We start from the raw sequence: 26,743 nt of genomic DNA, 5'->3' as shown, positions 1-26,743 counted from the left end.
CACGGTGTCTTCTTAGCCGCCAGTCAGCACGCAACTGTCCGTTTGACTTATACTGACATACCACATGAGTGCAACATCCAGCCTGCAGCTGTCATTCCACTCCTGTTTTCCCACACTTCATCTCTGCATCTAATAAAGGCACAAATGCTCTAAATCTAAATATAATCAAAAGGGAAAACTCGCATCCTGACCTCCAGCGAAGTGTTTACACCCACATTCCTGCCTCTAAGTCTGGTGACCTGAGCTGCAGTCATAAATTGCACAGCGATGACTGTAGTTATCCACTCTAACTTCAGATCAAACCATTATTCAGCACAGAGCACAATGAAATTATTTTGAATTCAGTGAATTACTGCAGTGAGTGACAGGAAAGAGGATCTTCTGCAATGCTGATGAATTTCTTGGGTGCAGTTTCCATTGTTGCAGCGACACCCACCCAGCCCTTTTCTTCTCTTTTCGACTAGTATCGGTATCACTGCCCTCAAACGGTGACTCAGGCACCCTTTAGACATGGGTGTTGGCTAAAGATGGTAAGAATCATTTGTCTTTGTAAGTAAATATACTCTTATATGCAGCACACGCAAGCATGTGATTTTTTTTTTTTGTTTGTGCTTACCCAACAGTCTGAAATAGTCAATCAAGGTCACAGAAAGTCAGGCGTGTCACGCTGAACCACTAAAAAGGAAAGAGGACCTAAAAGTTACAAATGACAGAAAAGGCATCAGAAGGTCAGAATAAGAACAATAAGGACCCATCGGTGCCACAAAAACTCTACCGCTTCTGTCGGAGCTGTTTATGTATCTGACCCTGACCTTTTTCTTACCCAGAGGAGGGGAAAATCAAATTTCCTAATTGGTGTCAACAAAGCATCACATTATCATGAGCTGCATTTGGATTCACATGTTCAAATTGCTGAGTTGTTTGTGCCAGGCTTGGAGTTGCCTTTGAGGTCACATTCTTGGTATTTGACAACAACTCGGGGGATTTTAGTGAGAGACAGTGCAGTTTATTACAGAAAGTCGGACACCAGCATGGAAAAACTGACTGCTTTCATTTATAAAATTGTGTAAATCTATTGTAGAACATTACCAGTTCCGAATTATGTCAGTGAATTAACTGAAACTTGAGGAAAACACTGATAAGACAAAGACAATTTTAGAAACCGACTGTGCTGTAAGCCCTGGCATTTCTTGCAGTTATCTTGTAGACGTGGCTTGCACACTTTCTTCGAGCTGAAATTAGAAACATTTGTAAATGTGAGTTAAGCAGGGTTAAACTATCTCAAAATATAGTAGCTACCAAAAACAAAATGACACTGAAATACTTCATAATAAGCAAGCATTTGTATTTTTCATGTACTGGATTATCACCAAGCACTGGCATAATACAAATCTGCAAATACATTTTTCTCTTTAAGCATCTTTCATGTTAAGAATTAGTAAAATGACTCAAAAACAGCACTGCAGTACATACTCACTGCAGGTCCTGTGCACTTTTTATGAGTTATCTTTAAAAAAAAAAGTATTTTAAACATTTTAACAACCATATTTTATAGTAGTTATGAAAATCAAATAATTCTCGTCACTCTAACTAATAACACATGTTTAAATGTGATCAGGGTTCATTAGAATCTAATTTCCCATAAACAGATTACAAAAATCTGATTACAAAAACCCAATTGAATAAAACTCATTACCAGACGCTGATTTCTTTTCCCCCTTGTCTGGACTCAGCTAATCAATGTCATGTCCAAAAATGCTTAAGTTGTTAAACTGGAAAGTCTTGGCGTTAATCTTCCTAACAGCTATCAGTGTGATCGCGGACACTTATCTCCCCACAGAGCAAATCGATTCCTTTTGTCCGCCACAGACAACACAGCCGTCCTTCAGACACTGCTGATCGGTCCCTGCGAGTTTCTATCGAACCTCTTCGTACAGCGCTCCTCTGCTGTGACTAATCGGGGCTGGATAAAGTTGCTCGGTGGCAAATTACTTCTTATAGGAGGGAGCGTTGTACTGACAGTCTCAATCCCTCTGTGTACAGAGGCAATCAGCACCGAGCGCAGCCATTTCCAGCTACTGTTGGGACTGAGTGGAGCTCAGTAAGTATGTGAAACAACCCTTTACATAGAGTGGTGAAGTACACAAAATACAAGAAAACTATTAGGTTTTTGCCTTGTAGCGTTTCTTGGACATTCATCAACTTCTACAGGATTCCCCTCCCTTTTTTTAAAATCCTGGTGTTAAGTAGGAGGACTTCAGGAAGGGGGGGTCAATGAGACATAATTCAGACGGAAAAATCAATGACTCTGGCATTTCCTTTTGCATGGCACAGACAGGCTTCACAGTCCCATTGATTTTGTTCTATTTTGGGACGTGAGGCTCACTTCCCATATTGGTTGGTTCAAAGTGAGGCCATTCATCTTGGGTCTAACATGGCCTCAAGCTGGTCCGCCACTACCTGAACAAGCTTCTGGAACAGAGATCTGCTGCTAATGTATGTGAACAGCTTTGGCGCTCCTCAATAGCTAGCAGATGTAGCTGCCAGCTGAGTCCATTAGTCAGTGAAGCTGAATTAGAGCGCCACTGTCCCATTCGCTCATCCATTTCTCTAATGGGGGAGAGCACAGCGGGTCTAGTGATGCAGAGACTGTTGGATTTCTGGAGAACGGCACAGGTGGTGGAGTTACATGAAGGAGGCAAGTAAAAGTGACAGAACGGCAACAGAAGTGTGAGATCGATAAGGTGGATATAATACACCCCTGTGCTGATAATCTACGAGGAGAGCACACAACTGTGTCCTTCATGACAAGGAAGAAAAATAAAAGAAGTAGGTTTGCTTGTGGTAGAGATTAACTAGCTGGAATGATGCGGAGATTTTGTAGTTATTCATTTGTAAAGTAAAGTGAAAGTGAAGGACATCTGGGAACTTTTTGGCAAATAAGCAGGTCAATGTGGACGTGCTGTTTCCCTCAAAGACACTTCAGGAAATTAAACTGTTACTTATTAAGGAAGCAGCTGAAATTTGTCCTCAACAAGTGCAAAATTTAGCTATGAAATTACTCAATTTCTCAAAGATTTACATTTTCAGGAATCAATTCAAATCTACCAAAGAAAGGTAGGAGAAGAGTAGTGTTTTAGAACAGCTGAGTGAAATCCATGATGCTGATCCAATAAGAATGTGTGAATATGTCATAAGAAAATCCACCAACATCCCACACTGGAAGATCTTTATCAGACAGAAGGATTTGTGTGACTTACACACGGATACAGACAATTCCAGAGGACTCACTAACTTTTTCATGTAACTGAGAAACAGCAGTTTGGGGAGTTCATCCATCCATTGTCTTCTGCTTGTCCTTATCAGGGTTGTGGGCGGGCTGGAGCTTATCCCTGGTACCATATGGCAAGAGGCGGGACATAAACCCTGGAAAGGTCGCCAATCTGTTGCAGGGCAGTTTGGGATGTTAATTTTGGACATCAACATTTTACTGATGACTAATTTTGACAGCCAAAAACTTAAAATCATTGTAATCATAATAATGCTAAGAAAATTTGGGTTCTGGGATTCATGTGAATACCATCCAGGACTGGTGAGTGACGGCCCAATGGCGCTCCCCGATGGCAGCAGTCTTCCCCAGCAGGACCACATCTCCCACTTTGAGGGATAGTGGGCTACACCTGTGAAACACCCCCTTCCTGTCACTGTAACATAGTTTACCTCCACATTTAATCCCTGAGATTTCTCAATATAGAAAAAACAAGCGCAATTACGAGTTTTTCTACATGATAAAGAAATGAACAGCTTTTACTTTGGTTTAGTATGATGGAGGAAGTTTTTAAGGAAAATTGATGAAAATCCATTTAAATAGCAGCAGGTAACATCCCATCAGTGTTCATTCGCCAGCGCTAGGCTCTACAGCTAATCTAAGCTCACATTGTCTCCTTTAAAAATGTGCCAAAGAAAAGTGGCTTTTTTAGAAAGAAAATGGCATTATTTTAATTCACTGAGATATTGGTTTTTTACACCTGTTTGAAGAAGCAAAGAAGAGACAAAGAAACAGTTTTTTTCCACATGAACTGAGGTGTTTTTACTGCATTTCAGTAACAGACACAGCCTTATTACACATCGCACTCACAGCGAAGAAGAAGACACATCCTCAATGTCAGTGGACAAAGTGATCCAAAGTGGCCTTTAGGGAGAGAGAGCCTGCAGGTTAGAGCTACAGGCTCTCTTCAATCAAAAGCTGCACTCCAGAATGCAGGCATTAAAAGCACCCAGTTGATGCCTTGGTGGGTCAATACAACACACACAATGGGTGTAGATGTGATCGACAAAACTGTGGGGCTGAGGGGGGAGGAAGGGGGGACGATCCACTGACATAAAATCACTGGAATGGAGAGAACTTTTCATGCAGACCGTACAAAAAAAACCTCTCTGGAGTTATTCTGAAAGCTTACTGGCACTGGAGGATGTGTGCAAAAAAATGAAAAACCTAGCCACTGTTGAGGAGAACTGGCCTATTTTATGACCTAAAAAGTACATATGGGGCGGCCCATTCACCGCCGTTGATCAGGTGATGCTCCAGTGATGCTATGCCAGTGCGGGGTCATGTTAAAACAGGTAGGCCCCCTCAGGATGTGAAAAGGTTAACCCAACCTTTCCTCCTGGGGGGTCAACACTTCTACTGATTACTGCTAACACCAGTTTTGTCCTTTTTGTCCACATGAAAAAAACTTTTCTGTGTTATTTTTTGGAATATGATACTCTTGCAAAGTCATACACATCCATATAGATAGATCAACTCTTTTTTTATGTCAGCATACAAGGTAAGCTGGGTGACTATATATGAAGACAACAACTACAACTTTCACAGCACTGGCATTGGTTAATTTTAAATACAGTACTCAAGCATTGTTAGATTGATAAAATCAAATAAGATCAAATAAAAAACAAAATAAAAAATTAAAAGGAAATATAAAACCCCCGAAGAAAAAAAAAAGAAAAGCTACTGTATGGAAGTTGGTTTTCTCCCCTAATGTGTTTCTTTTGTATTTCAATGGCATGATGTACATTATTTGTTTTAACCATACCAACATCTATCCAAAGGGAAAATTGTCTATGCAGGGTATCGCTTTGGACTTCCCTTGATTTTACACAGTACCATGCATTTATCATTAGCTTGTATTGTATTTATTCATTTATCTTGTCCTCTAAATTTTGACTGAAATCATCAATAAACGTGTTAAGATAGCGTTGTCTTCACATAGACTCGGGTAATGGTGTTTTAGTCGGTCATTTCTCGGTGCACATCCACCCTATTGCATGTTGACAGGTTTTGCAGGATACAGTGGCGATCGTGAGGGGTAGAGAGGGTAGGGTGGGGACTGCAGGTGGTGGCTGGAGGTTATGTGGGATCAGGGTTATAGGAGGTGGGGGTGGGAGTGTGTATGTTGAAGGAGAGGTTCGGGGGGTTGTCAGCTCCTAGACGACAGCCTTTGAATCCTTGCAGACCTGAGTGGTGGTGCCTGAGTTAGTCTGTTTAATGTCCGTCCTCCCTCCCACATGGTTCAGTGGTCTGAAACGAAAAGTGAAACTGTGAGTTAGGAGGGGAATGCTGCCAATAATTACTCCTGTACTGGGAAGTTTACTCTACGGGTTTCTCATGAAAAGATTCCATCAGTCTTTAATGAGTAATACTTTGTCAAAAAGAAAAACAGGTGATTGTTGTTGTAAAAGAACGTCCAAGCAGACAGACTGAAAGTGCTTCAGCTATGAGTCAAGACACTTATCAAGCCCTTGACCTCAGTCTGTTTCACACTAACTGATCAGCTGTGGCTCCTGTTCTCGGGCTGTTTTATTAGGAGGACATAATCATCTCTGATAGCACTGACAATGATAAGACAGTAGGTTCAAATTTGTACTGCTTTGTGTTTTCATCTTGGCAACGGCAACCATCTGAAAACAACAACTGAGAATGTGCTAATAGAAAAGTATGGGTGACTTAATGAGTCTGAGGACCACAAGGGGAAAGACTGGAAAGAGAAAGGAGTGATTAACTGCTCAGGTGAAAGAGTAATTGCTGCCATATTTGCTCCTCATTTCTGTTGGTGACGTAAATAAAGCTGTTGCAACACTGCAGTTGTTTTTCCTCCCTTTTGTTCCTTTCCCCTTTTTTTCTTCTAAAGGAGACACGGGGCTGTAAAAACCCTTTTTTCTTCTTCTTCTTCTTCTTCTTCTTTTTTTTCTTCCAGGGCACACCTACTATGAAAATACACCACAGGCGCTTGACAGTAATTTCCTCCCCGGTTTCCAAAAAACCCCCTGCGGTGCTCCTGCTTTCCCACTTGATTCTCCGTTGTCGGCCTTCCTCCTTCCTTCCCTTCCTTCCTCATCGTGGAGGAAAGAATGAATGAAGGGAAGCCCTTGTGTCTGTCATGACTGAGCCTTAATAGTGATAGCGATCATGCAAAGTATTCGGCACTGACAGGAACGTAGTGCATGTAAATACATACGCCTACCGCTGCTTTCCTATGGAAGAAAAATGTCGAGCGGAAGTGATGGACGTGTGTGCGTGGGTGTACACGGAGCTGATCTAAGCCCACCATCACTGGCTGGAGCTGGTTAATAAACCCAGCAGCCATGTGGGCATCATTCAGGTCTTACTGTACCTTGATGGGGCCATCCACTGGGTCCAGTCCCTGCTCCGACAGCTGTTTCAAGGCACTTAGAGCAGCCTGAGAAGAGAAGGAACAACAGATGGTCGAGTGAGTGGGGAGGGAGGGAAGAAAAGGAAGGGAGATTTGGGTGGGAAGAGAGAGAGTGTCACCCTTCAGCTGCTTTTCAAATAACACTTAGTCTGGGAAACCTGATGCCAGCAGGACACTTTCCCTTCACTCTCTGTTGTCTTTGGCCTCTCTCCTCTCACTGTTTATCTAGCGTTATTGGGTTAACATTTCCACTTTATGTTTTGGCTGCTCCGCATTTTCCTACGTCAATCCAGAGTGACATCTGTATTCGTGGCGACCGTAGCTAAACAAAAGCAGCAGGTCGGAATAAATCATAAAGTTTTCGGCGCACAGTGCGCAGAAAAATCCAATCAGTCTAGCCTAAAAAACATACTAAAGACAGACAAGTGTGTATGTAACATTTTTATTGTTAATTGTGTAATGACTTAATTAGGGTTAATTTGTGGCCGAGAAAGAAAACTGTAGTGCAGCCTCATGTGCTCGACAGAGTATTTATCTTAGAATTTACCGTGTCTGCCACATTTAGCTCATAATCACAACCAGCCACTTGAAGCAATCCGATGCGATGTCATTAAAAAACGGCACTACATGCTATCTATATTTTCAAACTTGGACCAAAAATCCCATGAAGTCATTTCCTTCCTGCTCATTGCCTGCCTGTGGCAGCTCGAGGGGCTGCTAGTGAAGTGAGAAGGGTCCCGCCTGCTATCATAACATATACAACATGTGTGGGAGTCAAGGGGTGCAGCATAGACACACACACACACACAATGCAACTTGGGCCTGGAAGGCAACAACAACAACAAGCGAGTTTTTTCACCAGTGTTTTCTTAACATTTGTACTGTGACATTAAAAGTTTACAACCACTGACCACAGTTTGATATAACAGCTGTTTACATGTCCCAATATGAACTGTTCAACCTGATCTTGACAAGTGTGAAGGAAAAATCATAGATCCTTCCATTATTCTTAACCTTCATCTTGGATGTGTTTAGCACTTTTGTTCCTCTTGATACAGATTGAGGATACAGGGTAGGTGGGGAATATATCCAACAGCAGAATTAATACCACTGGTATCAACACAAATGACCCCCTAACGAGGAAGCACTTGGCGACAGTGGGAAAGAAAAACTCCCTTTTAACAGGAAGACAACTCCAGCAGAATCAGGCTCTGGCTCAGGAAGGGGCAGATATCTACAGGGTCACCTGATCCAGCCCTAACAATACGTCATATCAAAAAAGAAAGCTTTAAGGATAATCTTAAAAGTAGAGAGGGTATCCATCTCGTGAATCCAAACTGGGAGTGGGACCTGAAATCTCATTTTACTTTTCCGAGGAGACACAAGTAAACTAGCAGTCTGTGAGTGAAAGACTTTCAAGACTTGTATGTGAGCAGAATGATTTTAAATTTAATTCTGGATTTAACAGGGAGCCAGTGAAGAGAATCCAATATGGGAGAAATATCCTCTCTCTTTCTAGCCTGTCAGTACTCTCACTACAGCGTTTTGGATCAACTTAAAGCTTTTCAGGGATACAGTAGTCCAGTTTAGAAATGATAAATCCATAAACATAATGTTTCTCAGCATCACAGAGGGACAGGATGTTTCTAATGTTAGAGATGTTGCGCAAATGGAAGAAAGCAGCCCTACATACTTGTGTAATATGTGCATTGAAGCACATATCCTGGTCAAAAAACGACTCCAAGATTCCTCACAGAGGAATGTGAGAAATTCCTCAAGTTTATGCCATATTTTACAAATTAAATAGAGTAAACAATAAGTAGAATATTTAAAATAAATAAAATAAAATATACAGAGTGACACATGTGCAAAACAGTGGCATTACTGTACAGTATGGAGTGCATAATGTTAAAGTTCCAGTAGTGAAGCTGAGGTGTCTATGAAGTGTTCAGCAGTCTGATGGCCTGATGGAAAAAGCTGTCTCTCAGTCTGCTGGTACGGGACCGGATGCTGCAGAACCTCCTTCCTGATGGAAGCAGTCTGAACAGTTTATGGCTGGGGTGACTGGAGTCCTTGATGATCCTCCCCGCTTTCCTCAGGCACCGCTTCCTGTAGATGTCTTGGAGGGAGGGAAGCTCACCTCCAATTATCCGTTCAGAGCACCGCACTACTCGCTGGAGAGCTTTGCAGTTGTAGGCGGTGCTGTTGCCATACCAGGTGGTGATGCATCCAGTGAGGATGCTCTCAATGGCACAGTGATAGAAGGTCCTGAGGATGCGGGGGCTCATGCCGAATCTTTTCAGTCTCCTGAGAAAGAAGAGGCGCTGCTGCGCCTTCTTCACTGTTTTGTTTGTGTGTACTGACCACGTAAGATCCTCAGCCAGGTGTACACCAAGGAACCGGAAGCTGCTCACTCTCTCCACAGCAGCGCCGCTGATGGTGATGGGGGTGTGTACTTCTCTGCACCTCCGGAAGTCCACTATCAACTCCTTTGTCTTTGCGACGTTGAGGGTGAGATGGTTGTCTTGACACCAGTGGGTCAGGGCGCTGACCTCCTCCCTGTAAGCTGTCTCATCACTGTTGGTGATAAGACCCACCACTGTAGTGTCGTCCGCAAACTTCACAATGATGTTGGAGTTGTTAGTGGCTGTGCAGTCGTAGGTGTAGAGTGAGTACAGGAGAGGGCTCAGTACACACCCCTGTGGAGCACCAGTGTTCAGTGTGATGGGGGATGAGGTGATGCTGCCCAGTCTGACCACTTGGCGTCTGTCAGACAGGAAGCTAAGGATCCAGCTGCAGAGGGAGCTGCTCAGTCCTAGATCCTGCAGTTTCCTATCCAGCTTCGAGGGAACGATGGTATTGAATGCTGAGCTGTAATCTACAAACAGCATTCTCACATACGTGTCTCTCTTCTCCAGGTGTGACAGGGCAGTGTGTAGTGTCAGGGCTATGGCATCATCAGTGGACCTGTTGTGGCGGTATGCGAACTGTAGAGGGTCCAGTGAGTCGGGTAGTGCAGAGCAGATGAAGTCCCTGACCAGCTTCTCGAAGCATTTGCTTACGATGGGGGTCAGGGCTACAGGTCGCCAGTCGTTCAATGAGGAGATGGTGGAGGATTTGGGTACAGGGACGATGGTGGCCATTTTGAAGCAGGCTGGGACTACAGACAGAGAGAGGGAAAGGTTGAAGATGTGCGTGAACACTCCAGCCAGCTGAGCCGCGCATGACTTGAGGACGCGGCCGGGAATCCCGTCCGGACCAGTAGCTTTGCGTGCGTTCACCTTCCTGAAGCACCTCCGCACATCCTCCTCAGACACAGTGTGTGCACTGACGTCATCCGCGGTGCGCACACTGTCCGGTCTCATGGTGTTCGCTGTGTCGAATCTAGCGTAGAATACGTTTAGATCCTCACACAGAGAGGCCGTGGTCTGCGGTCATCCAGACCAAGTAATATGGTTAGATATCGTGTTTCTTGGGCCTAGTACAATAACCTCTGTTTTATATGAATTTAGAAGCAGGAAATCATAGATCATCCAGGTCTTTATGTCTTTAAGACCTGCCTGTAATTAAACAAATTGGTCTGTGTTTTCTGGCTTCACGTATAGATAAAGCTGGATATCATCTGCATAGTAATGAAAATGCATGCTATGTTTTCTAATAACACTGCCTAAGGAAAAAATATCAATCTATATGTCTACACGAGTGATCACTGTTGGAGATACTAACACTTTGTGTCTAAAAGTACACATATTATCTGTCTGAGGAGGAACTTGTTCTACTGTTTTGTCTCTGAGCAATTACAGTATCTGTGATGGTGCTAGAGAGATGAAGAAAGACCGCGGGATACAATTAAAACTGAATTAGTTTTATATAATTAGATTTACATACCTAAAATGAAAAGAAATATAAAGACAGGCCAAACACAACAAAACCAAATGGGATGGAAGTCAGCTGACTCACTCCACCACCTTATAGCTCAGTTACACTTGAGTAAAACTTGAAAGGCAGCTCCGTTATGAGTAGGAAAAATCAATGGTTGCCTGGTGATTACATTGAACTTTTTTGCATCTATCAACTAAAAAGTAGTTGAGGTGACTATTAATTGAAAGGTGATTATATATGACACCTTTTGGGAGGCAACCTGTGTGCAAATAATCGCGGCTCCACTTGAACTGGCTGCATTTGCTCTCAGACAGCAATAGTTGTCGATTTCTGCTGCAAATCTGTGAGGTTCAGGCTGGACTCCGAGTGTAAGGAGTTTATTTGATTTTCTGTGTATGTCCAATGCAACAAATTGCATGTAACAGATTGCATGTAGTTGCCAACTTGATACTATCCGATTGCCAACTGATAGCAGACCGAGTTTCCCATTTTATTGCCAACTTCCTGCTTAAAAGTTGGTTTGAAGACAGCATCTGACTGTGAATCATCATCGACCTCGTAGCAGCCATTTCAAAGGCAACGAGACCACAAACTTGTTGTCTCCAACCATTGTTTTCCTTAGTGTGATTGTAGTACTGCGTAGTGGAATCAGATCAAGTGAATTTTAATGTCCCTGATAATTCAGCAAATTTCATCACCCAGTATATCCAGTTACACTTCTTTCATATACTTTAACAACTCATTGTAACAAAGAGGAAAAATCCCAACAGTTTCACTTTATTATTCAACACACATCTGCTATGACAGTGGCCTAAGCTAGCCAGGACCCGTTACACTTCATCACTGGTTAATCAGAGTCGAGATAAGACACAAGTGGTTTTGCGCTCTAGATGAGTGAGATGTGATGACTGGCTGAGTTTACCTCATTATGAAGCCCACCAACGTCACTCAGTACTTTATTCTCATAATAAATTAGCCATTCTCCTCACAAGGATATCTGACTGAGAGGCATTTTCTCTGATAGTCCAGAATAGACAGACAGAGACGTCTCCATGTGAATACCCATTTGTATTTAAGCCATATGCAAGCGAGAGGAAACATTAATCATGCTTTAATCCTGAGAAAATATGAATCCCAGTACATGCCATATCACTATGTCTCCATGGAATGCAATATGCCCAGAAGGCTGTTACAAACTATTATCTGTGTGCTTGTGTCCAAAATAATTTTAAAAGTGTTTCACTTCAATCTATGAGAAACATAAACCAGGAACTGTAATTTATGACTGACAGGTGCAAGGGTCAAAATCTGGTTTGTATCCATCAAATTGAGGGGAAAAAAATCTGTGATGCGTACAGCTACTAAAAAATCTACAACGCTAATAGCTGAACTGATGTAAAAAATTGATACTGCTGAGTTACTACTTATAGGCCCTTTCTCCAGAGACACAGAATTCAAGTGAAGCCCTTCTGAGTCTGTAGCAGATAATTTATGGTTCGGGTTGGGCTATGTGTGTTTTTTTTACTCTGTGAGCATCTGACAGCCAACAAAGATTTAGAGGTAGAATATACTTGAAGAGATTTAAGGCGAAAACCGCCCAGAACATGACAGATGATGGGATTTTTTCACAATTACACTTTTAATAACCACAGATGATACCAGGGGAACGCTGCTGTAATGCTTGTGATGATTTGTTTTATAAATATGCAGTTACATGTCATTTTACAATGGTCAAGGTTGTCCACATACTGAAGTGGGAAGTCATCAAGATAAGAAGGTAACCAGTCAGATTCATCTAGCAGATATTATCAGTATCATTCCTGATCACAAAAACAGGGGCAGAGATCCTGTTTTCTCACATGACAAATAACTTGAAATCAGCCTTCCCATAAACTTCTTTTTTGTTGTATTTAAGCAACCAGATTGGGACCATTTTCTCCCTGAGTAAATAGCTAGAGACCATCTGTTGGAGTGGGAGGGGTGCTGGTGGTGGGGTAGGGGCTAGAGATAAACAGCCATAAATCAGGGTGCTTGACAGTGGCAGCGTTGCTGATATACGACAGGCAGGCATAAGGCACAGCAGCACAGTGAAGGACACGGAGCCTAAGACAAACACTGGGCCTATCTGTGGGAATGGCAGCCAGTGAAATCATTATTTTTCTAATGTGATAAGTTGACCATCGTTAGAGTCAGTCGCTACACTGATGCATCAACACAAGGAGAGTGTGTTTAGTCTGAGGCCGGGAAACGCAAGGTGGAGGTGTTCCATCTCTGCCATGGAGCAAAGAGACAGTGAGAGGCGGGTGAGGAGACAATGAGGAGGATGCTGTGCCCCAAGCCGTTGACAAATGGAAGAGGAAAGCAATGATTTTTGAATTTGAAGCTTAAAACTAACTAACTAGAAAATTGTTTAATATCCTCTATTGGATAGGTTAATTGGATACCCAAATGTCTGTGAATGTGCGAATGAAATGAGTGCGAAGGTTCTGTCCCACGTGGCCTGCACAGACTGGCTGTCCAGGTGTACCCCCCTCTCGCCTATGACTGGATTCAGCGCCCCCCCTCACCCGCGTCGAGAATGGATCCTGCCTTTTCCCACTCCCACATACCTCGCAATAGCTTCAGTGGTGTAAATATTTGGTTGTGAGTTTGAGAAAGATAGAGCCAGGTCTAAATCCAAAAACGAAAAGGTGTGGGAAAGGCAGTTTGTCTGAAACGGTGAGATCCCCTGACAAGCATTTCTGAGTATAGCATAAGAACAGGATTACATATGATCATGGACAACACAAACTATTAGTTGTTGTTATTAAACTATGCCCTGGTCTGCTTGGACAAATGGACAACGGTGCCTATATATTCAGGAATGTAGTGTCAGAAATTTAAAAAAACATGATGAGGAAATTTTCATCCCTTAGACCCGAGCCGAACCTCACATATGAAATGTTTAATACGCCATGTTGTGTAGCCAACTTTAAAACAAACAAACAAAAGCCAAAAACAAGATCACAGTTTTTGCAAAAGCAACGTGCTGACACAGAGCCCCCCAGCAGGAAGCAACAAGCATGAAGTTCTACATACAAGTTTACCTTTTGTTATAACATGTACAATTCTAGTAACGATGCACGGATCAGCCCAACTTCAGTTGGGTTGGGCTGATCTGAAAATCAGAGGACACGTACTGCATTGGTGCCTGGTAACTGTTTGTTGTGTCATATCCATTTTTGGCTGGTAAGATGTTATAAGATGGTTTGAAAAAGAGCTTAAAGAGTTTTAATCGTATATTTATTTATGACATTGGCTAACTGGGTAAATTAACAATCCCAAGAAAACAGCATTATACTCTTTTTACCTCACAGTCATAGAGATGTAAAACACTGGTGTCTCCTGTGTACTTTCTGCAATTACTAAACATCCTGTGCATTTGTGTGTGTATTTCCAATTCTTCAAATGTTTGGACGCTTGAAGCACAGTTTGTCGAATCTACAGGGAAACCACTCCAGTTATTCCAGTTATTCCTCTTTATTTGCTCTAGCTTTAGATAACAAACCAGCACCCATCATTAATGCAAGCCTGGTAGCCAACCTGAAGAACCCCAAAAGCACTTCACACATGAGCTCATCCATCTATCTATCTAGCAGTCCCGAGTTCAAAGGCTTAGACAAACACTGGTTGAATGTGACAGGTCTGAGGAGGATCTGTAACCGTGGCTGAGCTCCTGATGTGGAGTGACAAGGGTGGCTCATTTTTCTGGGCCTGCTGCGCTCTTAATAGCTTCACCGACAGAGGCTACGCTTCCATCAGCGGCTTAGCCAAACAAAGTTCAAGTCCCAGAGGAGTATACCGCATCAGCATGTCAGATCTGATGGATCGTTGGATCACATTGACCCTGACAAATCAGACCCCTGTATCAGCTCTCACTACTAGACAACTGAGTTTCAGAGAAGCAATATAGACAATCTGGGGAACAAAGAGAAGACACAGCAGAATGCTGAGAACCAGGGATCAGCATTTTCAGACTTTGAATCTCCATCACTTCATTCTCTGACCTTTAGCAGCCATCAAAGACACCAAGGAGGCCCCAATTAGGTGAAGACCACCAGCATATCATTCAGTCTTGCATGTTTGCTTTCTGCACGTATTCTGAAAGAAAACATTTGCCTAGTTTTTTTCATTCTGTTGGGTTATCAGATAAGATCCTGTTTATGCTCTACAGAAGGCAAGATGACAGTCCAGTCATCAGTACACTCTGGGATAATCCACAGAGTACTGAAGTGTCTCCCTTTTAACCAAGAAAAGGCTTTGTTCTGGTTCTGTGCAGTCCAGCACAAATAACCCTTTTCTAATCTCAAGTCCATTCTATGAGAATCAGAGGCAACCACCCCTCCCCTGCAGCTGAGCCACAAACCACACCCCACCACACACCCATTCTCACTTTGATCAGGCTTCATTATCTAAACCAGGGGTCCCCAATCCCAGTCCACGAGGGCCGGTGTCCCTGCAGGTTTTAGATCTCACCCTGGGTCAACACACCTGAATCACATGATTAGCTCATTATCATGCCTCTGGAGAACTTCAAGACATGTTGAGAAGGTAATTTATCCATTTAAATCAGCTGTGATGGATCAAGGACGCATCTAAAACCTGCAGGGACACCGGCCCTCGTGGACTGGGATTGGGGACCCCTGGTCTAAACCATGTGTCATTTAAAAGGAAAAAACACAAATTCTTCCTGTTCTTAAGACTACAATCCACCCCAAGCTGCTACGCCAACATGCATACCAAAATAAAACCCATTAAGCGTGAGAGACTAACCTGAAATGAAACCAAAACTGAAATCATTCATGAGCTGCTCGACAAATAATAATAATTATGGGCAGAAATTGGAGCGCTGCATCGCTTACAGGAATAATATTAGCCAAGACACACTTCCTCACTTCTACCAAGTACCACTACACACACCCCTGTTATACACAAACCACAGCATTGTTACACAAGCACTTCCAGTTTCATTGAAGAACTTGAGACTGCGATGGGGTGGACGAATTGTAACTCAAACTGTTCGCTTTTGTTTGTTCAATAGTGCAATAACCCTTCATCCTCTCATCCCGCAAAAAAACATGCCCAATCTTAGTAATGCTTCAAAATTGACGACAGGTGACTGTTCTGGGGCTGCTATGAGATGGGGACGCAAAGAACATGAAGGGGATGCAGGACAGCTGCTGATGAAGATGATCTAAGGGATATCCACTAGACTAAACAATGACCAGAGTGGATATCAAACAGGGTGTTTTACAGGGAGGACCTGGGAAGTTGAGAAAATGAGTGCGCTCATGTCGGAGAAGTTCTGAGGCTGGATATATTGTTCTGTAGAGGGTTTGTTCTGTTTTCAAAAGGCCACATAAAACCTTGACAGTGCTCCCTTTTTTGCGCTCATTCCTCAAAGCAGAAAGAAATATGAGATACCCGGGAAGAGAAAACCCCAGCCATCTTTTTTTGTCCTTTGTTAACCCTGTTGTTACCATCATGTCATCACGTCAAACCTTCCTCTGATCTCCAATAAATTCTGTCAGATATACTTTGCAGACCCTCTCTTCTCTTTTTCTTAAATATCTGCCATCTACTCCTCGGCTTCATCTCATCCCTTGGCTTTCGTTTTCCGCTAAATTCTTTCCTTTTTCCTCTACCCACATCAAAACCCTGGACAGGGATCACTGGAACATTCCGGGACAGCTCGTGCAGAACACCTGTGTGTGCATGAGGGCTGGCAGTGTATGCTTCTATTTGTTAATGCGGTGTGATATGTACATGGATTCTTGAGTAACTACAGAGAAAATGTATTCAGATCCACACACCAAACCTCTTCCTCACTCTCTCTCCAGATTTCACATCCTTTCCCACATCAGAGGCATGAATAAAAGAGGCAGTGTGTGCCTGGCAGTGGCCTAGCTTCAGCCTGATATGACGTTAATTCCTCTGAAGTAGCACTTCATGTATGTGGGTTTGCTTCTTTCCAACAGTGTAGCAATTGTGATGTGACAGCTAAAAAAAACCTTCTCTATGAGGAATTCAATTTGATTTCTCCGTACGACTCGGTCACATGTGCATGCTTCCACATTATGCTGATCTGAATTCCGGGAGTGGATAGTGTTTCCCTTTGTGCATCTTCCAGGCGTGATATTAGCCCTGAGGACTGGCTGAGCTAAGTTAGCGGATAACGGCTGTGGGGCTCCCCAGGGGAGCAAGCCTCCGCTGACATGGGAAGCCATAAATAAGGGCCCGGGGCGCAGCACCATGTCATGCGTCATTTGGGCCAGAGAGGCCTGCTTTATCCCCTTCCACCACCGCGCTGCTGAGCATGGCACCTCCTAGGGCGTAAATACAAAACATATGGGCAAAGGGCGAGGGGCAGAATCACCTCAGCATACCATACTTCTGCCTTGTCAGCAAAGCATCTTAGAGGATAAGCAGATACAGACGGGCTCTGTGATAAGACTGAGTTAACTTTGCCACGATATAACTTTTCAAGGAATTTTATCACTGGGCTCAGTTATTTTTGATACGATAACATTACATCAGCAGAAGCCGCATGAAGCAGATAAAACTGCTAGCACTATTTTTAAACTGTTAGCACTATCCAGCCTGTATGAACCGTTCAGTATATATGGCTTGCAGAATACTATATTATTTAGTATTCTGCTAGAATTCTTTATTCTAACATTGTGTATGCATACATACATATAAATAGAGAACAGATTTAAATTTTAACTGGAAGTCACAATTTTCCTTAAAAACATAAAAACACCAGTCAGTTGCATTTCTGTGCTGCTGTGTGTAGTATACCAGTCCTTTGCCTTCACTATAATCCAGTCTAGGTCAATGATAAGCAACTGCCATCAAGAGTCTCTGACACAGCAGAGAAACTTACATTTCCAATAAAATGAAGGTAGGGACACATTTTCAGTGAGAATGGATTTACTCAAGAGAACCTGTGTACGCCTGCCAAATTACTCAATGATTGTTAATGAAACACTGACTAAATTCTCCTTTGGATGAGACACAGAGCGTGTGGAATGCATTAGTGATGGGACTACTGCCTGTGAAGATACTCAGTCTGTCAAAAAAACAGCCTCAAGGCCGGTGACTCACCAACCTGACCACTGACTAAGCTGAAAGTTCCCTAAAACGTAGATGCCTTGAATTTTTATGGAGAAAAAACCACCATACAGACACAACCTGGATAATGAGACCATCTGGATGGACTATTCTTTTATGATTCATTCAATGAACTGAGATTATTTGATTCATAATGTTAATGGCATGCCTATGTGGATGACACAAATAAAAAAAACCTCTGATTGTAAGTCTTTCAAAGTACTGGGAAGTTGAGATTTTCATAAAATGTCTTTCTCAAGTTCCTTCTCTGAGATTATAGTAAAGTCATGGTGGGAGGTTTGGAAAACAGCACCTAACCATCCATTTCTATCAGGTTTCCCCGCTGACTGCAAAACAGAGTTACATCACCCCGTCTCCACCTGCAGGGATCCACCTTTCTATGCCAGAGGGAGCAGCTTCTATAATCCTGGACAATTGGACTCAAATTGCTCTGGGGAAGGCACAAAAAGCGGTGGGAAGGAAAGCCAGCCTTCAGGCACTCGCTCTCTTATCAACGCAGAGATAGTGATCGGCCCCAAGAGACGTCCCATTTCTCTCTTTTCTGCGGGCTAATCTACCTTTCCTTTCGATCTGACTGTCAAAGATGGATCCTTTCAACAGCTGTCTCCCTGCCAATTCTCAGTGTGTGGGTTTTAAAATGACAAACTCACACTGTTTGCTTGGTGATGAAGTGCACAGACAAGTTAAAGTGGGCAGTGGTACGAGGGTGGGGATGCAAATGTAATAGTTGTGGTTGTTGCTACACAACCAAAGGAAAAAGACCTTTCCTACGTGCAGGGTGGAAGCTCAAACACAAGAGGTAGGATCCAAGGTCTTAATCGCATCCACAATTTGCATAGATAATAACCTTAGCAGAGATACCACATGAAACAAATCAATCTCTAATGAGGATATCAGGGTGGATGTCAAAGAGCATTGCTCGCTGTTATCAGCCCTCCCAATTTAAATTGTAGTCCAATTATTTCTTCATTGTGGGATAAGTGATAGAAGCTAATATCCTGTTTGTATTAAAAATGGTTCAGACAAATGAGAAGTTGGGTAAGATGAGTCATCAGGACAGTAACTTCATGCAAGTTAAAAACTCCTATACCAATGTGATTGTCTTGAGTTACGAAATTTTTTTAACAGTTTAGGAACAAAAAGAGAACTTGAGTGCAAGACTGATAGAGACTTAAAGTTATTAATCATCCCAAAACCTAAATATAGTTATACTGTGACTCATTCTAAAGCATTACTCTTTGAATTTACACCCAAAACATTAAAAGGTTATATTCATTGTGTTTGTTATCCACCTCCCCCTTTTTTAATTTACTGGCTTTACATTTTTATCTAACTGAATGCTTGGCACACATAAAGTGATTATAGTAGTTGACTAACAAGCATGCAGGTTTAGTTTAGTTTATTATTACACTCATTTGACTTGTCAATGAACCTGGTCATTGCTGTTAATCACACTATCTATTTTGTTCCGACGCAGATCGGTCGGGACAGTTAATAGTTAACTGTTAATGCAGGAAAACAACTCCAAGTTTTTTTTGTAGGGATATAGGAGATAAAGGTTTGTTGAGCATTGCATCCATTTACTTGACTACATGAGCTCTTTAGAAATACAAAAACTATTAGAGAAAACAAATGGTAAATGGCCTGTATTTGTATAGCGCTTTACTAGTCCCTAAGGACCCCAAAGCGCTTTACACAATCAGTCATCCACCCATTCACACACTGGTGATGGCAGCTACATTGTCGCCACACTGACAGAGGCGAGGCTGCCAAACACTGGCGCCACCGGGCCCTCTGACCACCACCGGTAGGCAACGGGTAAAGTGTCTTGCCCAAGGACACAACGACCGAGACTGTCCGAGCCGGGGCTCGAACCGGCAACCTTCTGATTACAAGACAAACTGCCAACTCTTGAGCCACGATCACCCCAAAACAAGTCAATAAAAAACGTTCCCTCAAATCTAACAGCTGCATTGACAAGTACAGGAGCTTCAGAAATATCGATAATGCCTATTTGTATTTTATACACCATACCAAGTACACTGGTCAAGGATGTTCCAGTGTCATTTACATGTAACCCATCTATATTTGTGAAAAGGTGCTGCAGGATTTGAAAAATGTTAGAATTTAATCTTTACTTAAAAACTCCAACAGTATAGCATTACATCTAACTTACTACATGAAATCTTTAAACTAAACGAATGAATTACATGAACACTTACGCAGAAATTATTTGAGTGTTTTCAGTTCGGATTTATAGCATGTTGTACTGTAGCACACAAACAGCAATGGTCAATAACTTGTCCTAGATTTCAAAGACCAGAACACATCAGTAGGATTAAATAAACTGGTACTATGCTAATTTAAGTCAAATTTATGAAATTCAGATTCCAATTAGTTCATGTAAATGATCGTTTGTTGAAACACATAAATTGAGGTTTACAGGTCTCTGTGCTAGCACCACGAGTTTTCATGTTATACAAGCTTCATTTTGGCAAAATTATTAGCGAATAGCTTCCACTGCTATGCAGACACAATGTTGTGAAACATTTGTGAAAGAATAGGTCTTTCTAAAAAGGTCACTGAATTCCACTGAAGTATTGTAACAGGATGCTTTCATTGCAATAAGCCAGTCTATAAAATTTCTTCATTTGTAGAGCTTCCATGATCAACTGTATTATTGTGAAACAGAAGAGTTTAGGAGCCACAGCTACTAAGCCACATAGCGGCAGACCATGTAAAGTTACAGTCCAAACGCTCAGACCCACAGCATCTAAAAGTTGTCATGCTGACTCAACAACCTTGTCTGGCATTAACATCAGCACAAAACCTGTGGGCTGGGAGCTTCATAGTGTGGTTTTCCATAAGGGCTATGCCATATTATATTGACTGTGATAATACTGGTATAAATTTTTACATGATATAAAAGTATCATATCACCTTCAGTGTTTAAGTCCCCCAGTGTGTGAGCTAATTTAACAACCTCCAACAGACAATGCTTTGCAAAATTTCCTCTAAAAGTGGAATCAACAACAATTGAGGCAAAAACAAACTGTCAACTACAACCAGGCTATGAAGGAGGCCACACTAGGAGCTACTGATGAGCGACTCAAAAGTAAACAAATGACTCAACCAAGCATCACTAGCTTCACTTGCTAGGTGGACATCATTTAGGAAGAGTAACCAGTGCAGGGAAATTACTGATGCAGTTAAGATTGTAAAAAAGCACAGCTTTAAGCAGCTGGCTAAAAAGTCTGACAGAAGATACGAATTATTTTTCAGTGTTATGATTGAAAACATTGCACAGGCTCCTGACGAGTCACAAGGTTAAGTTACTTTAGTTACTTAACTAAAGCAGCGGTCCCCACACTTTTTGGCGCCACGGACCGGTTTATGTCCGACAATATTTTCACGGACCGGCCTTTGGGGTCGCTGATAAATACAACAAAATAAAACCAGTACCAAAATAAAGGACGATTTATTCATAACACACGGGAAAAGACACAGGGAAACAGAGTTAACGCTAAAAACTATTTCAAAAATAACGCTAAAACCTGATAAAAACCCTGAAAACCATGAATTTCACACCCGAGCCTCAACTCACGCGGCCTGGTACCAAACGACTCCGTGGGCCGGGGATTGGGGACCGCTGAACTAAAGCATTAAGCAGTTATTCTTATATTTACTACGTAAAATGTCTGGGGCAAACAGTAACTGTGCTACTTTTGACTTCTGCTGTATCACTAGATATATTGTTGAGTCACTACTACTGCACTATAAAGTTTACTGCTTTATACTGCTTACTGCTACCGGCACCATGTGGCAACAAATTCCCATTTTGAAATAGCCAGTGAGTCATCAGTGACAGAAGCTCATTTACTCTCACTTTAAATGTTGCTGCCTGCACCCCCACCCCTGACCACATCGTAAGAAATACTATTATCGCAAATGTTCTTGAAATATTGTGATATAATTTTGAGGCTCACCCCCAGTTTCCATGAATGAGCATCTCCTGTAGTCGTAACGACTAGGTGGCCCAGTACTTTTGCCCATATAGTTTATTTATGTAAGAGACCAAAATAAAGCAAATCACTTACTACAACTGAATCCAAGTGACATACATTTTGTCATTAGTTGGTGAATATGAGGATCCGTGTTGATGTCTGCGTGTCTGCCATTTTTGGGGGGGGGATTGTGTGGACTCGATCGTAGAGACTTTACAACGCACCAACTGCGCATGTGCCCCTGCCAACAACTTTGGCCGTCATGTGTCAAGCTGTTGGTGTGTCAGAGTATAATCAAAACTTTAAAATGATGCTGAAAACTGTCGATTGTGACAAAACTGACACACTGATATTTAATATTACCAAAAATTCCCAATAGTTCACAGATAGCCAGTCATTGATGAGGCTTTCTCAGTGGTTGTATACAGGAAATTGTTCTGAAATGGTGCTACATACATTAGAAAAAAAATGATTTTTAAGCTTTATAACTTGCTGCCTTTTCAGGAGAAGCTTGTAGGCGTGAATATTTAAAAAAAAGGAGCCTCTGAAAGCAGTATATGAAAGGGTTAAGATACAGAGTAGAAGATGTGCTTAGGCTATATAGTGACAGAAACCAGCTGTATGTAATAATCCTCGACCCTCCATCATGAGCCTTTTTATATTTTTGTGTTAGAGACAGCAGTGTGTATGCGAATACATGTTTGCTGGACAAGGACATCCGGTAACAAGAGAGGACATGGAGTCAGACAGCGTTTTACACATTCTTCCTCTTGTCTCTTGTGCTTTGTTGCTCCCTCAGCTCCTTTTTGGACTTTAATCACCTACTACACACAAGGGACCCATCTTTTAAAACCTGTTGTGCTGCTTTATAATTTGCAATGGATCCCCACAAAGCTGGTGAGTGTTTTTCATTAGAATCATAAGAAGAAGACAGACATTTTTATCTTACACTAAAATCCAAAGAAATACTGAGCTGGGCCTGAAACTCACTGTGTGACAGGAGCGACTGAGACCCATCATGCCTTAGCCCTTCATGTGTTATGAAAACCCTACTTTGTTCCTATGGCAACTGGCAGTGTGTATTGAGAAGACAGATTATGTATAAGGCATGTTTACAGAAAACAATAAATTCCAGCATGCTTATATCAAGAGGCAGGCTTTCCCTAAAAGGCTGGTTTTCTGATGAATTGGTTGAGGGGCCACATAAACTAGCCAAAGATGGAACTAGAAGAGAATAAAAGACTTTTAAATGTTAGCCTAATGCATCTGCCAAGTTAGCATATAGCTGGCAGGCCTGTCACAAACAACATGAAACCGACCTCTACAGAAAGAAACCAATGTTATGGACTCCAATTGCAAGCACATACATGAGCAAAAGCCAAACACAGAGTAGGTGACGTAATAAGCAAACATAGAATAGCCTTACACACAACATAAAAGCAGCATGACACAATGTTTTCCAAAGGGAAGGGATTTCTATGTCTCTGTTTATCCCTATCTGTATATGTATAGTATACTGCCATGGTAAAAAGAAAGTACACCCTCCTTCATTTCTAAGGTTTTATGTGTCAGGACATAATAAAAATATTGTCTGGTCTTTACAAGTTAAAGTTGGGTAAATACTTCAGCTGAACAACAACATGCACTGCACTTTGACATTATTTGACAAAAAACTAAGCTAAAATGCAGCTGTAGGTGAAAAACTAAGCACACCTTTACTGCTTCAATAGAAATTATGGTAAGCAGATGCAAGGTGCTGCTAGATCAGACAGTGCAATGCTTAGAGAAATTGCAAAAGACCCAGGAACTAGATCTTAGACTTTACAGGCCTCATTGAGCATGTTAAATGTTAAAGATAAGTATGGCTTGCTTAGAAGGGTTGCCAGGAAAAAGCCTTTTTTCTCTAAAAAGAAGCAGAACGGCTAGGGTTGGTAAAGTTGTGTCTGAAGAAACTACAAAATGTCTTTTGAAAAGATGAGACCAAAGTAGAAATGTCTGGCCACTCTGGGCATAAATCATGCAACCACAGCAAATCTGCATTAACACCTCACACCAACGGTAAATAAATAATAATAAGATAATTTTTATTAGTGAAAACCTCAGATCTGTGTGCTTTTTTCCCATGCCTGTGTATTGCATCAATACTTGGTGGATAAGTACAACACTAGAATGTAATTTGGTTAAAATGTGAACACTGTAAATGTTTTGCTTAGTCACAAACTTCCTTAAAATGAAGCTTTTCATAAAATAAAGAACACAATTAAAAGCATTGCCTGGTATAGCCAAACTAAATAAGTCTATCAGTGTTAACTTTTATGCAGCTGCACAATACAAAGGCTATAATCTGTTATTCGTTATCAACACTTTGATCTTGCCCATTAACACTTAAAATGAAAGTGAGGATTTATCTGTGGGCAAGTTTTTATGAGCAAACTCACACATTTTTACAGCATGGCAAACAGACAGTAAACACCAAGACTGTGCTGTGTTTTTATGTGTATTAAGACACAGCTAATTAGATGGTGAACAGTAAAACAGTGAGTAGAATCGTAAAACAGGGAGCAGAGACAGGTCTGAGTGAGGGATCAGGTACAAGTAACAGACGTCAGAGTCAGGACACAGCAGGCCACTGACAAATGATCGAGGTAGGGTTTCTCATTTGTGCTGCCTTCTCTGTGGTGAAAATGTAAATAACAGACTTTCTTATGTAAAAAAGACCCCTCCACCCCCTTCACCAAGTACCCCTATCCCTCTATTCTTCTACTTCTGTCTTCTCCTGTGCAGTGGTTGGTCCCATGAAGCAGGGGTCAAGGTACTAATGGAGGACCTTGTGGCCTTGTGTGCCTCTGGAAACACTTCCCCCCTCCACCACCACCAGCAACACTCTCTGCTCACTTATAAATCAAGTAGGCTTCATTGAGAGTGTCAGGGTCCTCTGATGTCCTAGCCATGTCTCATTTCAAAGTCCTTCTGAAAGCTCACACGGTTCCACGTTTACTCACTGGACACAAGGGAGAAGTGTACGTGGGAGTCAGTGTGAGACTCAAAGAGAGAAAGACAGACAGAGAAGCAGAGAGCAAAAAAAAAAAAAGGGAACGAGTTTGGGTTCAGAGAGAAGGAGAGGGAAATCAGGAATAGAACATTGGAAGGGGTCCCTGAGGGAAAGTGGGAACCAAAAAACAAAGGTTTATGTACCAACTGTGCTGAATTAAAGCTCCTATTTGAAAGCATCTCCAATAAACCACACCAGTTTGGGGAAAGCCATTAACTGCATCACTCAAACAAGATGCGTGCATATATGTGCATGTGGGCATTTGCAAATGAAATAGATAAAACAACTTCCTCTACTGAACACACACAGTTTACAATGCACTTATAGAACTGCAATCAAAACATAATTCCCTCCCTTGTGGTAAATCAAGGTGTACATTCTGCAAAAGTACATGCAATCGCTGAGATAATAACACTGCGGTTTCCTTTAGTGGAAGTAATCACAGCAAACACAGATGAGTAACATATGGATTTAAAATAATTTTTTCTGGACTGCAGCTTATTGTTGTAGTAAGCATTCATAAACATCATAAAAGGAAACAATGAAATAATATGGTTTCTAAAGAGACACACATTTGTAAAGCGAGAATATCAAACTTTAAAACTAATCAACAAAAAGATTACAATTAGCACTTTCTTTCATAATGGGCTAAACTGTTTGAGGTATGGAGTCTACTCCTTAAAAAAACATAATTCTCCAGTCACACAGTCCTACAGACCAGTTGCAACCGCCTGGCAACCACCAGTCACTACAGAAAAATTAGCATTCCCTAACTGGTTGCTCGTGGTTGCTGAAGCCTCATTCACAGAGCTGTCACTAACCCCTTGGTAACCAGCGGTTATGCCTTATCCCTTGAGGTCACGCTTGCCATATCTCCCCTTTTACCAGCCATATAAGCAACCCAATAATATAATTGAAAGGGGAAATTAGCTACTTCTTCTTTGCATCTTATATATTTCACTGGAAAAGCACAAGTTAAAAGCTCTAGCATCAACTCTCTGGATAACGCAGATCTGTAATTCATCACTGAATAGTGCCTCATCAAATCACAGTCAATGACTGTTTCTCTTTAGCCCACTAAAACCTTTTTTTCTTCTGTTGTTAGCACTGTTTTTGTCACAGGCACTGTCTCCTGTTTCTGACCATTTGCTTTTCATTTCTTTTGTTGTGCAATTTTCCATTTTCAGGACATATTGCTTTGAGATCTTCCTTTCGTAATCTTCCCGTTTTGCCTGTACCATGTTTTAGACACAGCTGACTGGGAACAACCAGCATCTCTTGCCACACTCTGCTGGGTTTCCATCTTAAAAGAGTTGTACAACCCTTTGAGCATTTCAGCTGACAGCTCTCTTGTTGGGGCTGTTCTTCCATTAAATCGATCAGGTGCAACAGCTTCTTAAGATATGCAAACACACACTTTTAACATCGGACTATTTTGCATATTAAGCTTTGATTTAAAACAATTTTTTCCTCTTAAAAAATGCCATAAATTAAAATCATTTAAAAAAAATCAACCTGTTTGAGTTATGCTTCAATAAGCCAGACTGTTCAGCAATTAAATAACATTTTCTATCATATCTGTGAACATCCTCCAAGCATAGTACACTATCTGAAGTAGTCATTTCTAACATATAACACACAACAGGATATAGTTCACTTCATGTTGCTAGAAATACGAACAATTAAATGTGTAGTCTCCCAAGGGGTCCAACAGACATCACAAAGATGATACATGAGAGTATCAAACTGACATTTTCTTTCTCACATGCAGCTACATTGTGTGACCTCTAGTGAAGTCCAGAGCTGCATTGCATGTGTGAAAATGGCTTTATATAACCAGAGTCAGTGATTAACCTAGCTTAGTAAAAAAAAACAAACAAAAACACTGGAACATGGGGAATCAATGCTCTTCACACGTAATA

At 41.7% G+C, this 26,743-nt stretch overlaps 1 protein-coding gene across 1 annotated transcript in view; it reads right to left on the bottom strand.

Annotated features, from left to right (window-relative positions):
* Positions 1–4,060: 4,060 nt before the first annotated feature.
* The window catches only part of stau2 (staufen double-stranded RNA binding protein 2), a 108,751-nt gene continuing 86,068 nt past the window's right edge, over positions 4,061–26,743 (bottom strand). Inside the window, exons 14-15 of the mRNA XM_040044346.1 lie at positions 6,672–6,737; positions 4,061–5,578 (exon numbers count right to left, since the gene is read on the bottom strand). Coding sequence (XP_039900280.1) covers positions 5,543–5,578; positions 6,672–6,737 — 102 coding nt within the window. The 3' untranslated portion in view covers positions 4,061–5,542. The remainder of the gene's footprint in view (positions 5,579–6,671; positions 6,738–26,743) is intronic.

This window comes from Simochromis diagramma, unplaced genomic scaffold (genome assembly GCF_900408965.1).
Source record: "Simochromis diagramma unplaced genomic scaffold, fSimDia1.1 OVJJ01000602.1, whole genome shotgun sequence".
Lineage (NCBI taxonomy): Eukaryota > Metazoa > Chordata > Actinopteri > Cichliformes > Cichlidae > Simochromis > Simochromis diagramma.
This window is presented reverse-complemented; position numbering and strand designations above follow the sequence as displayed.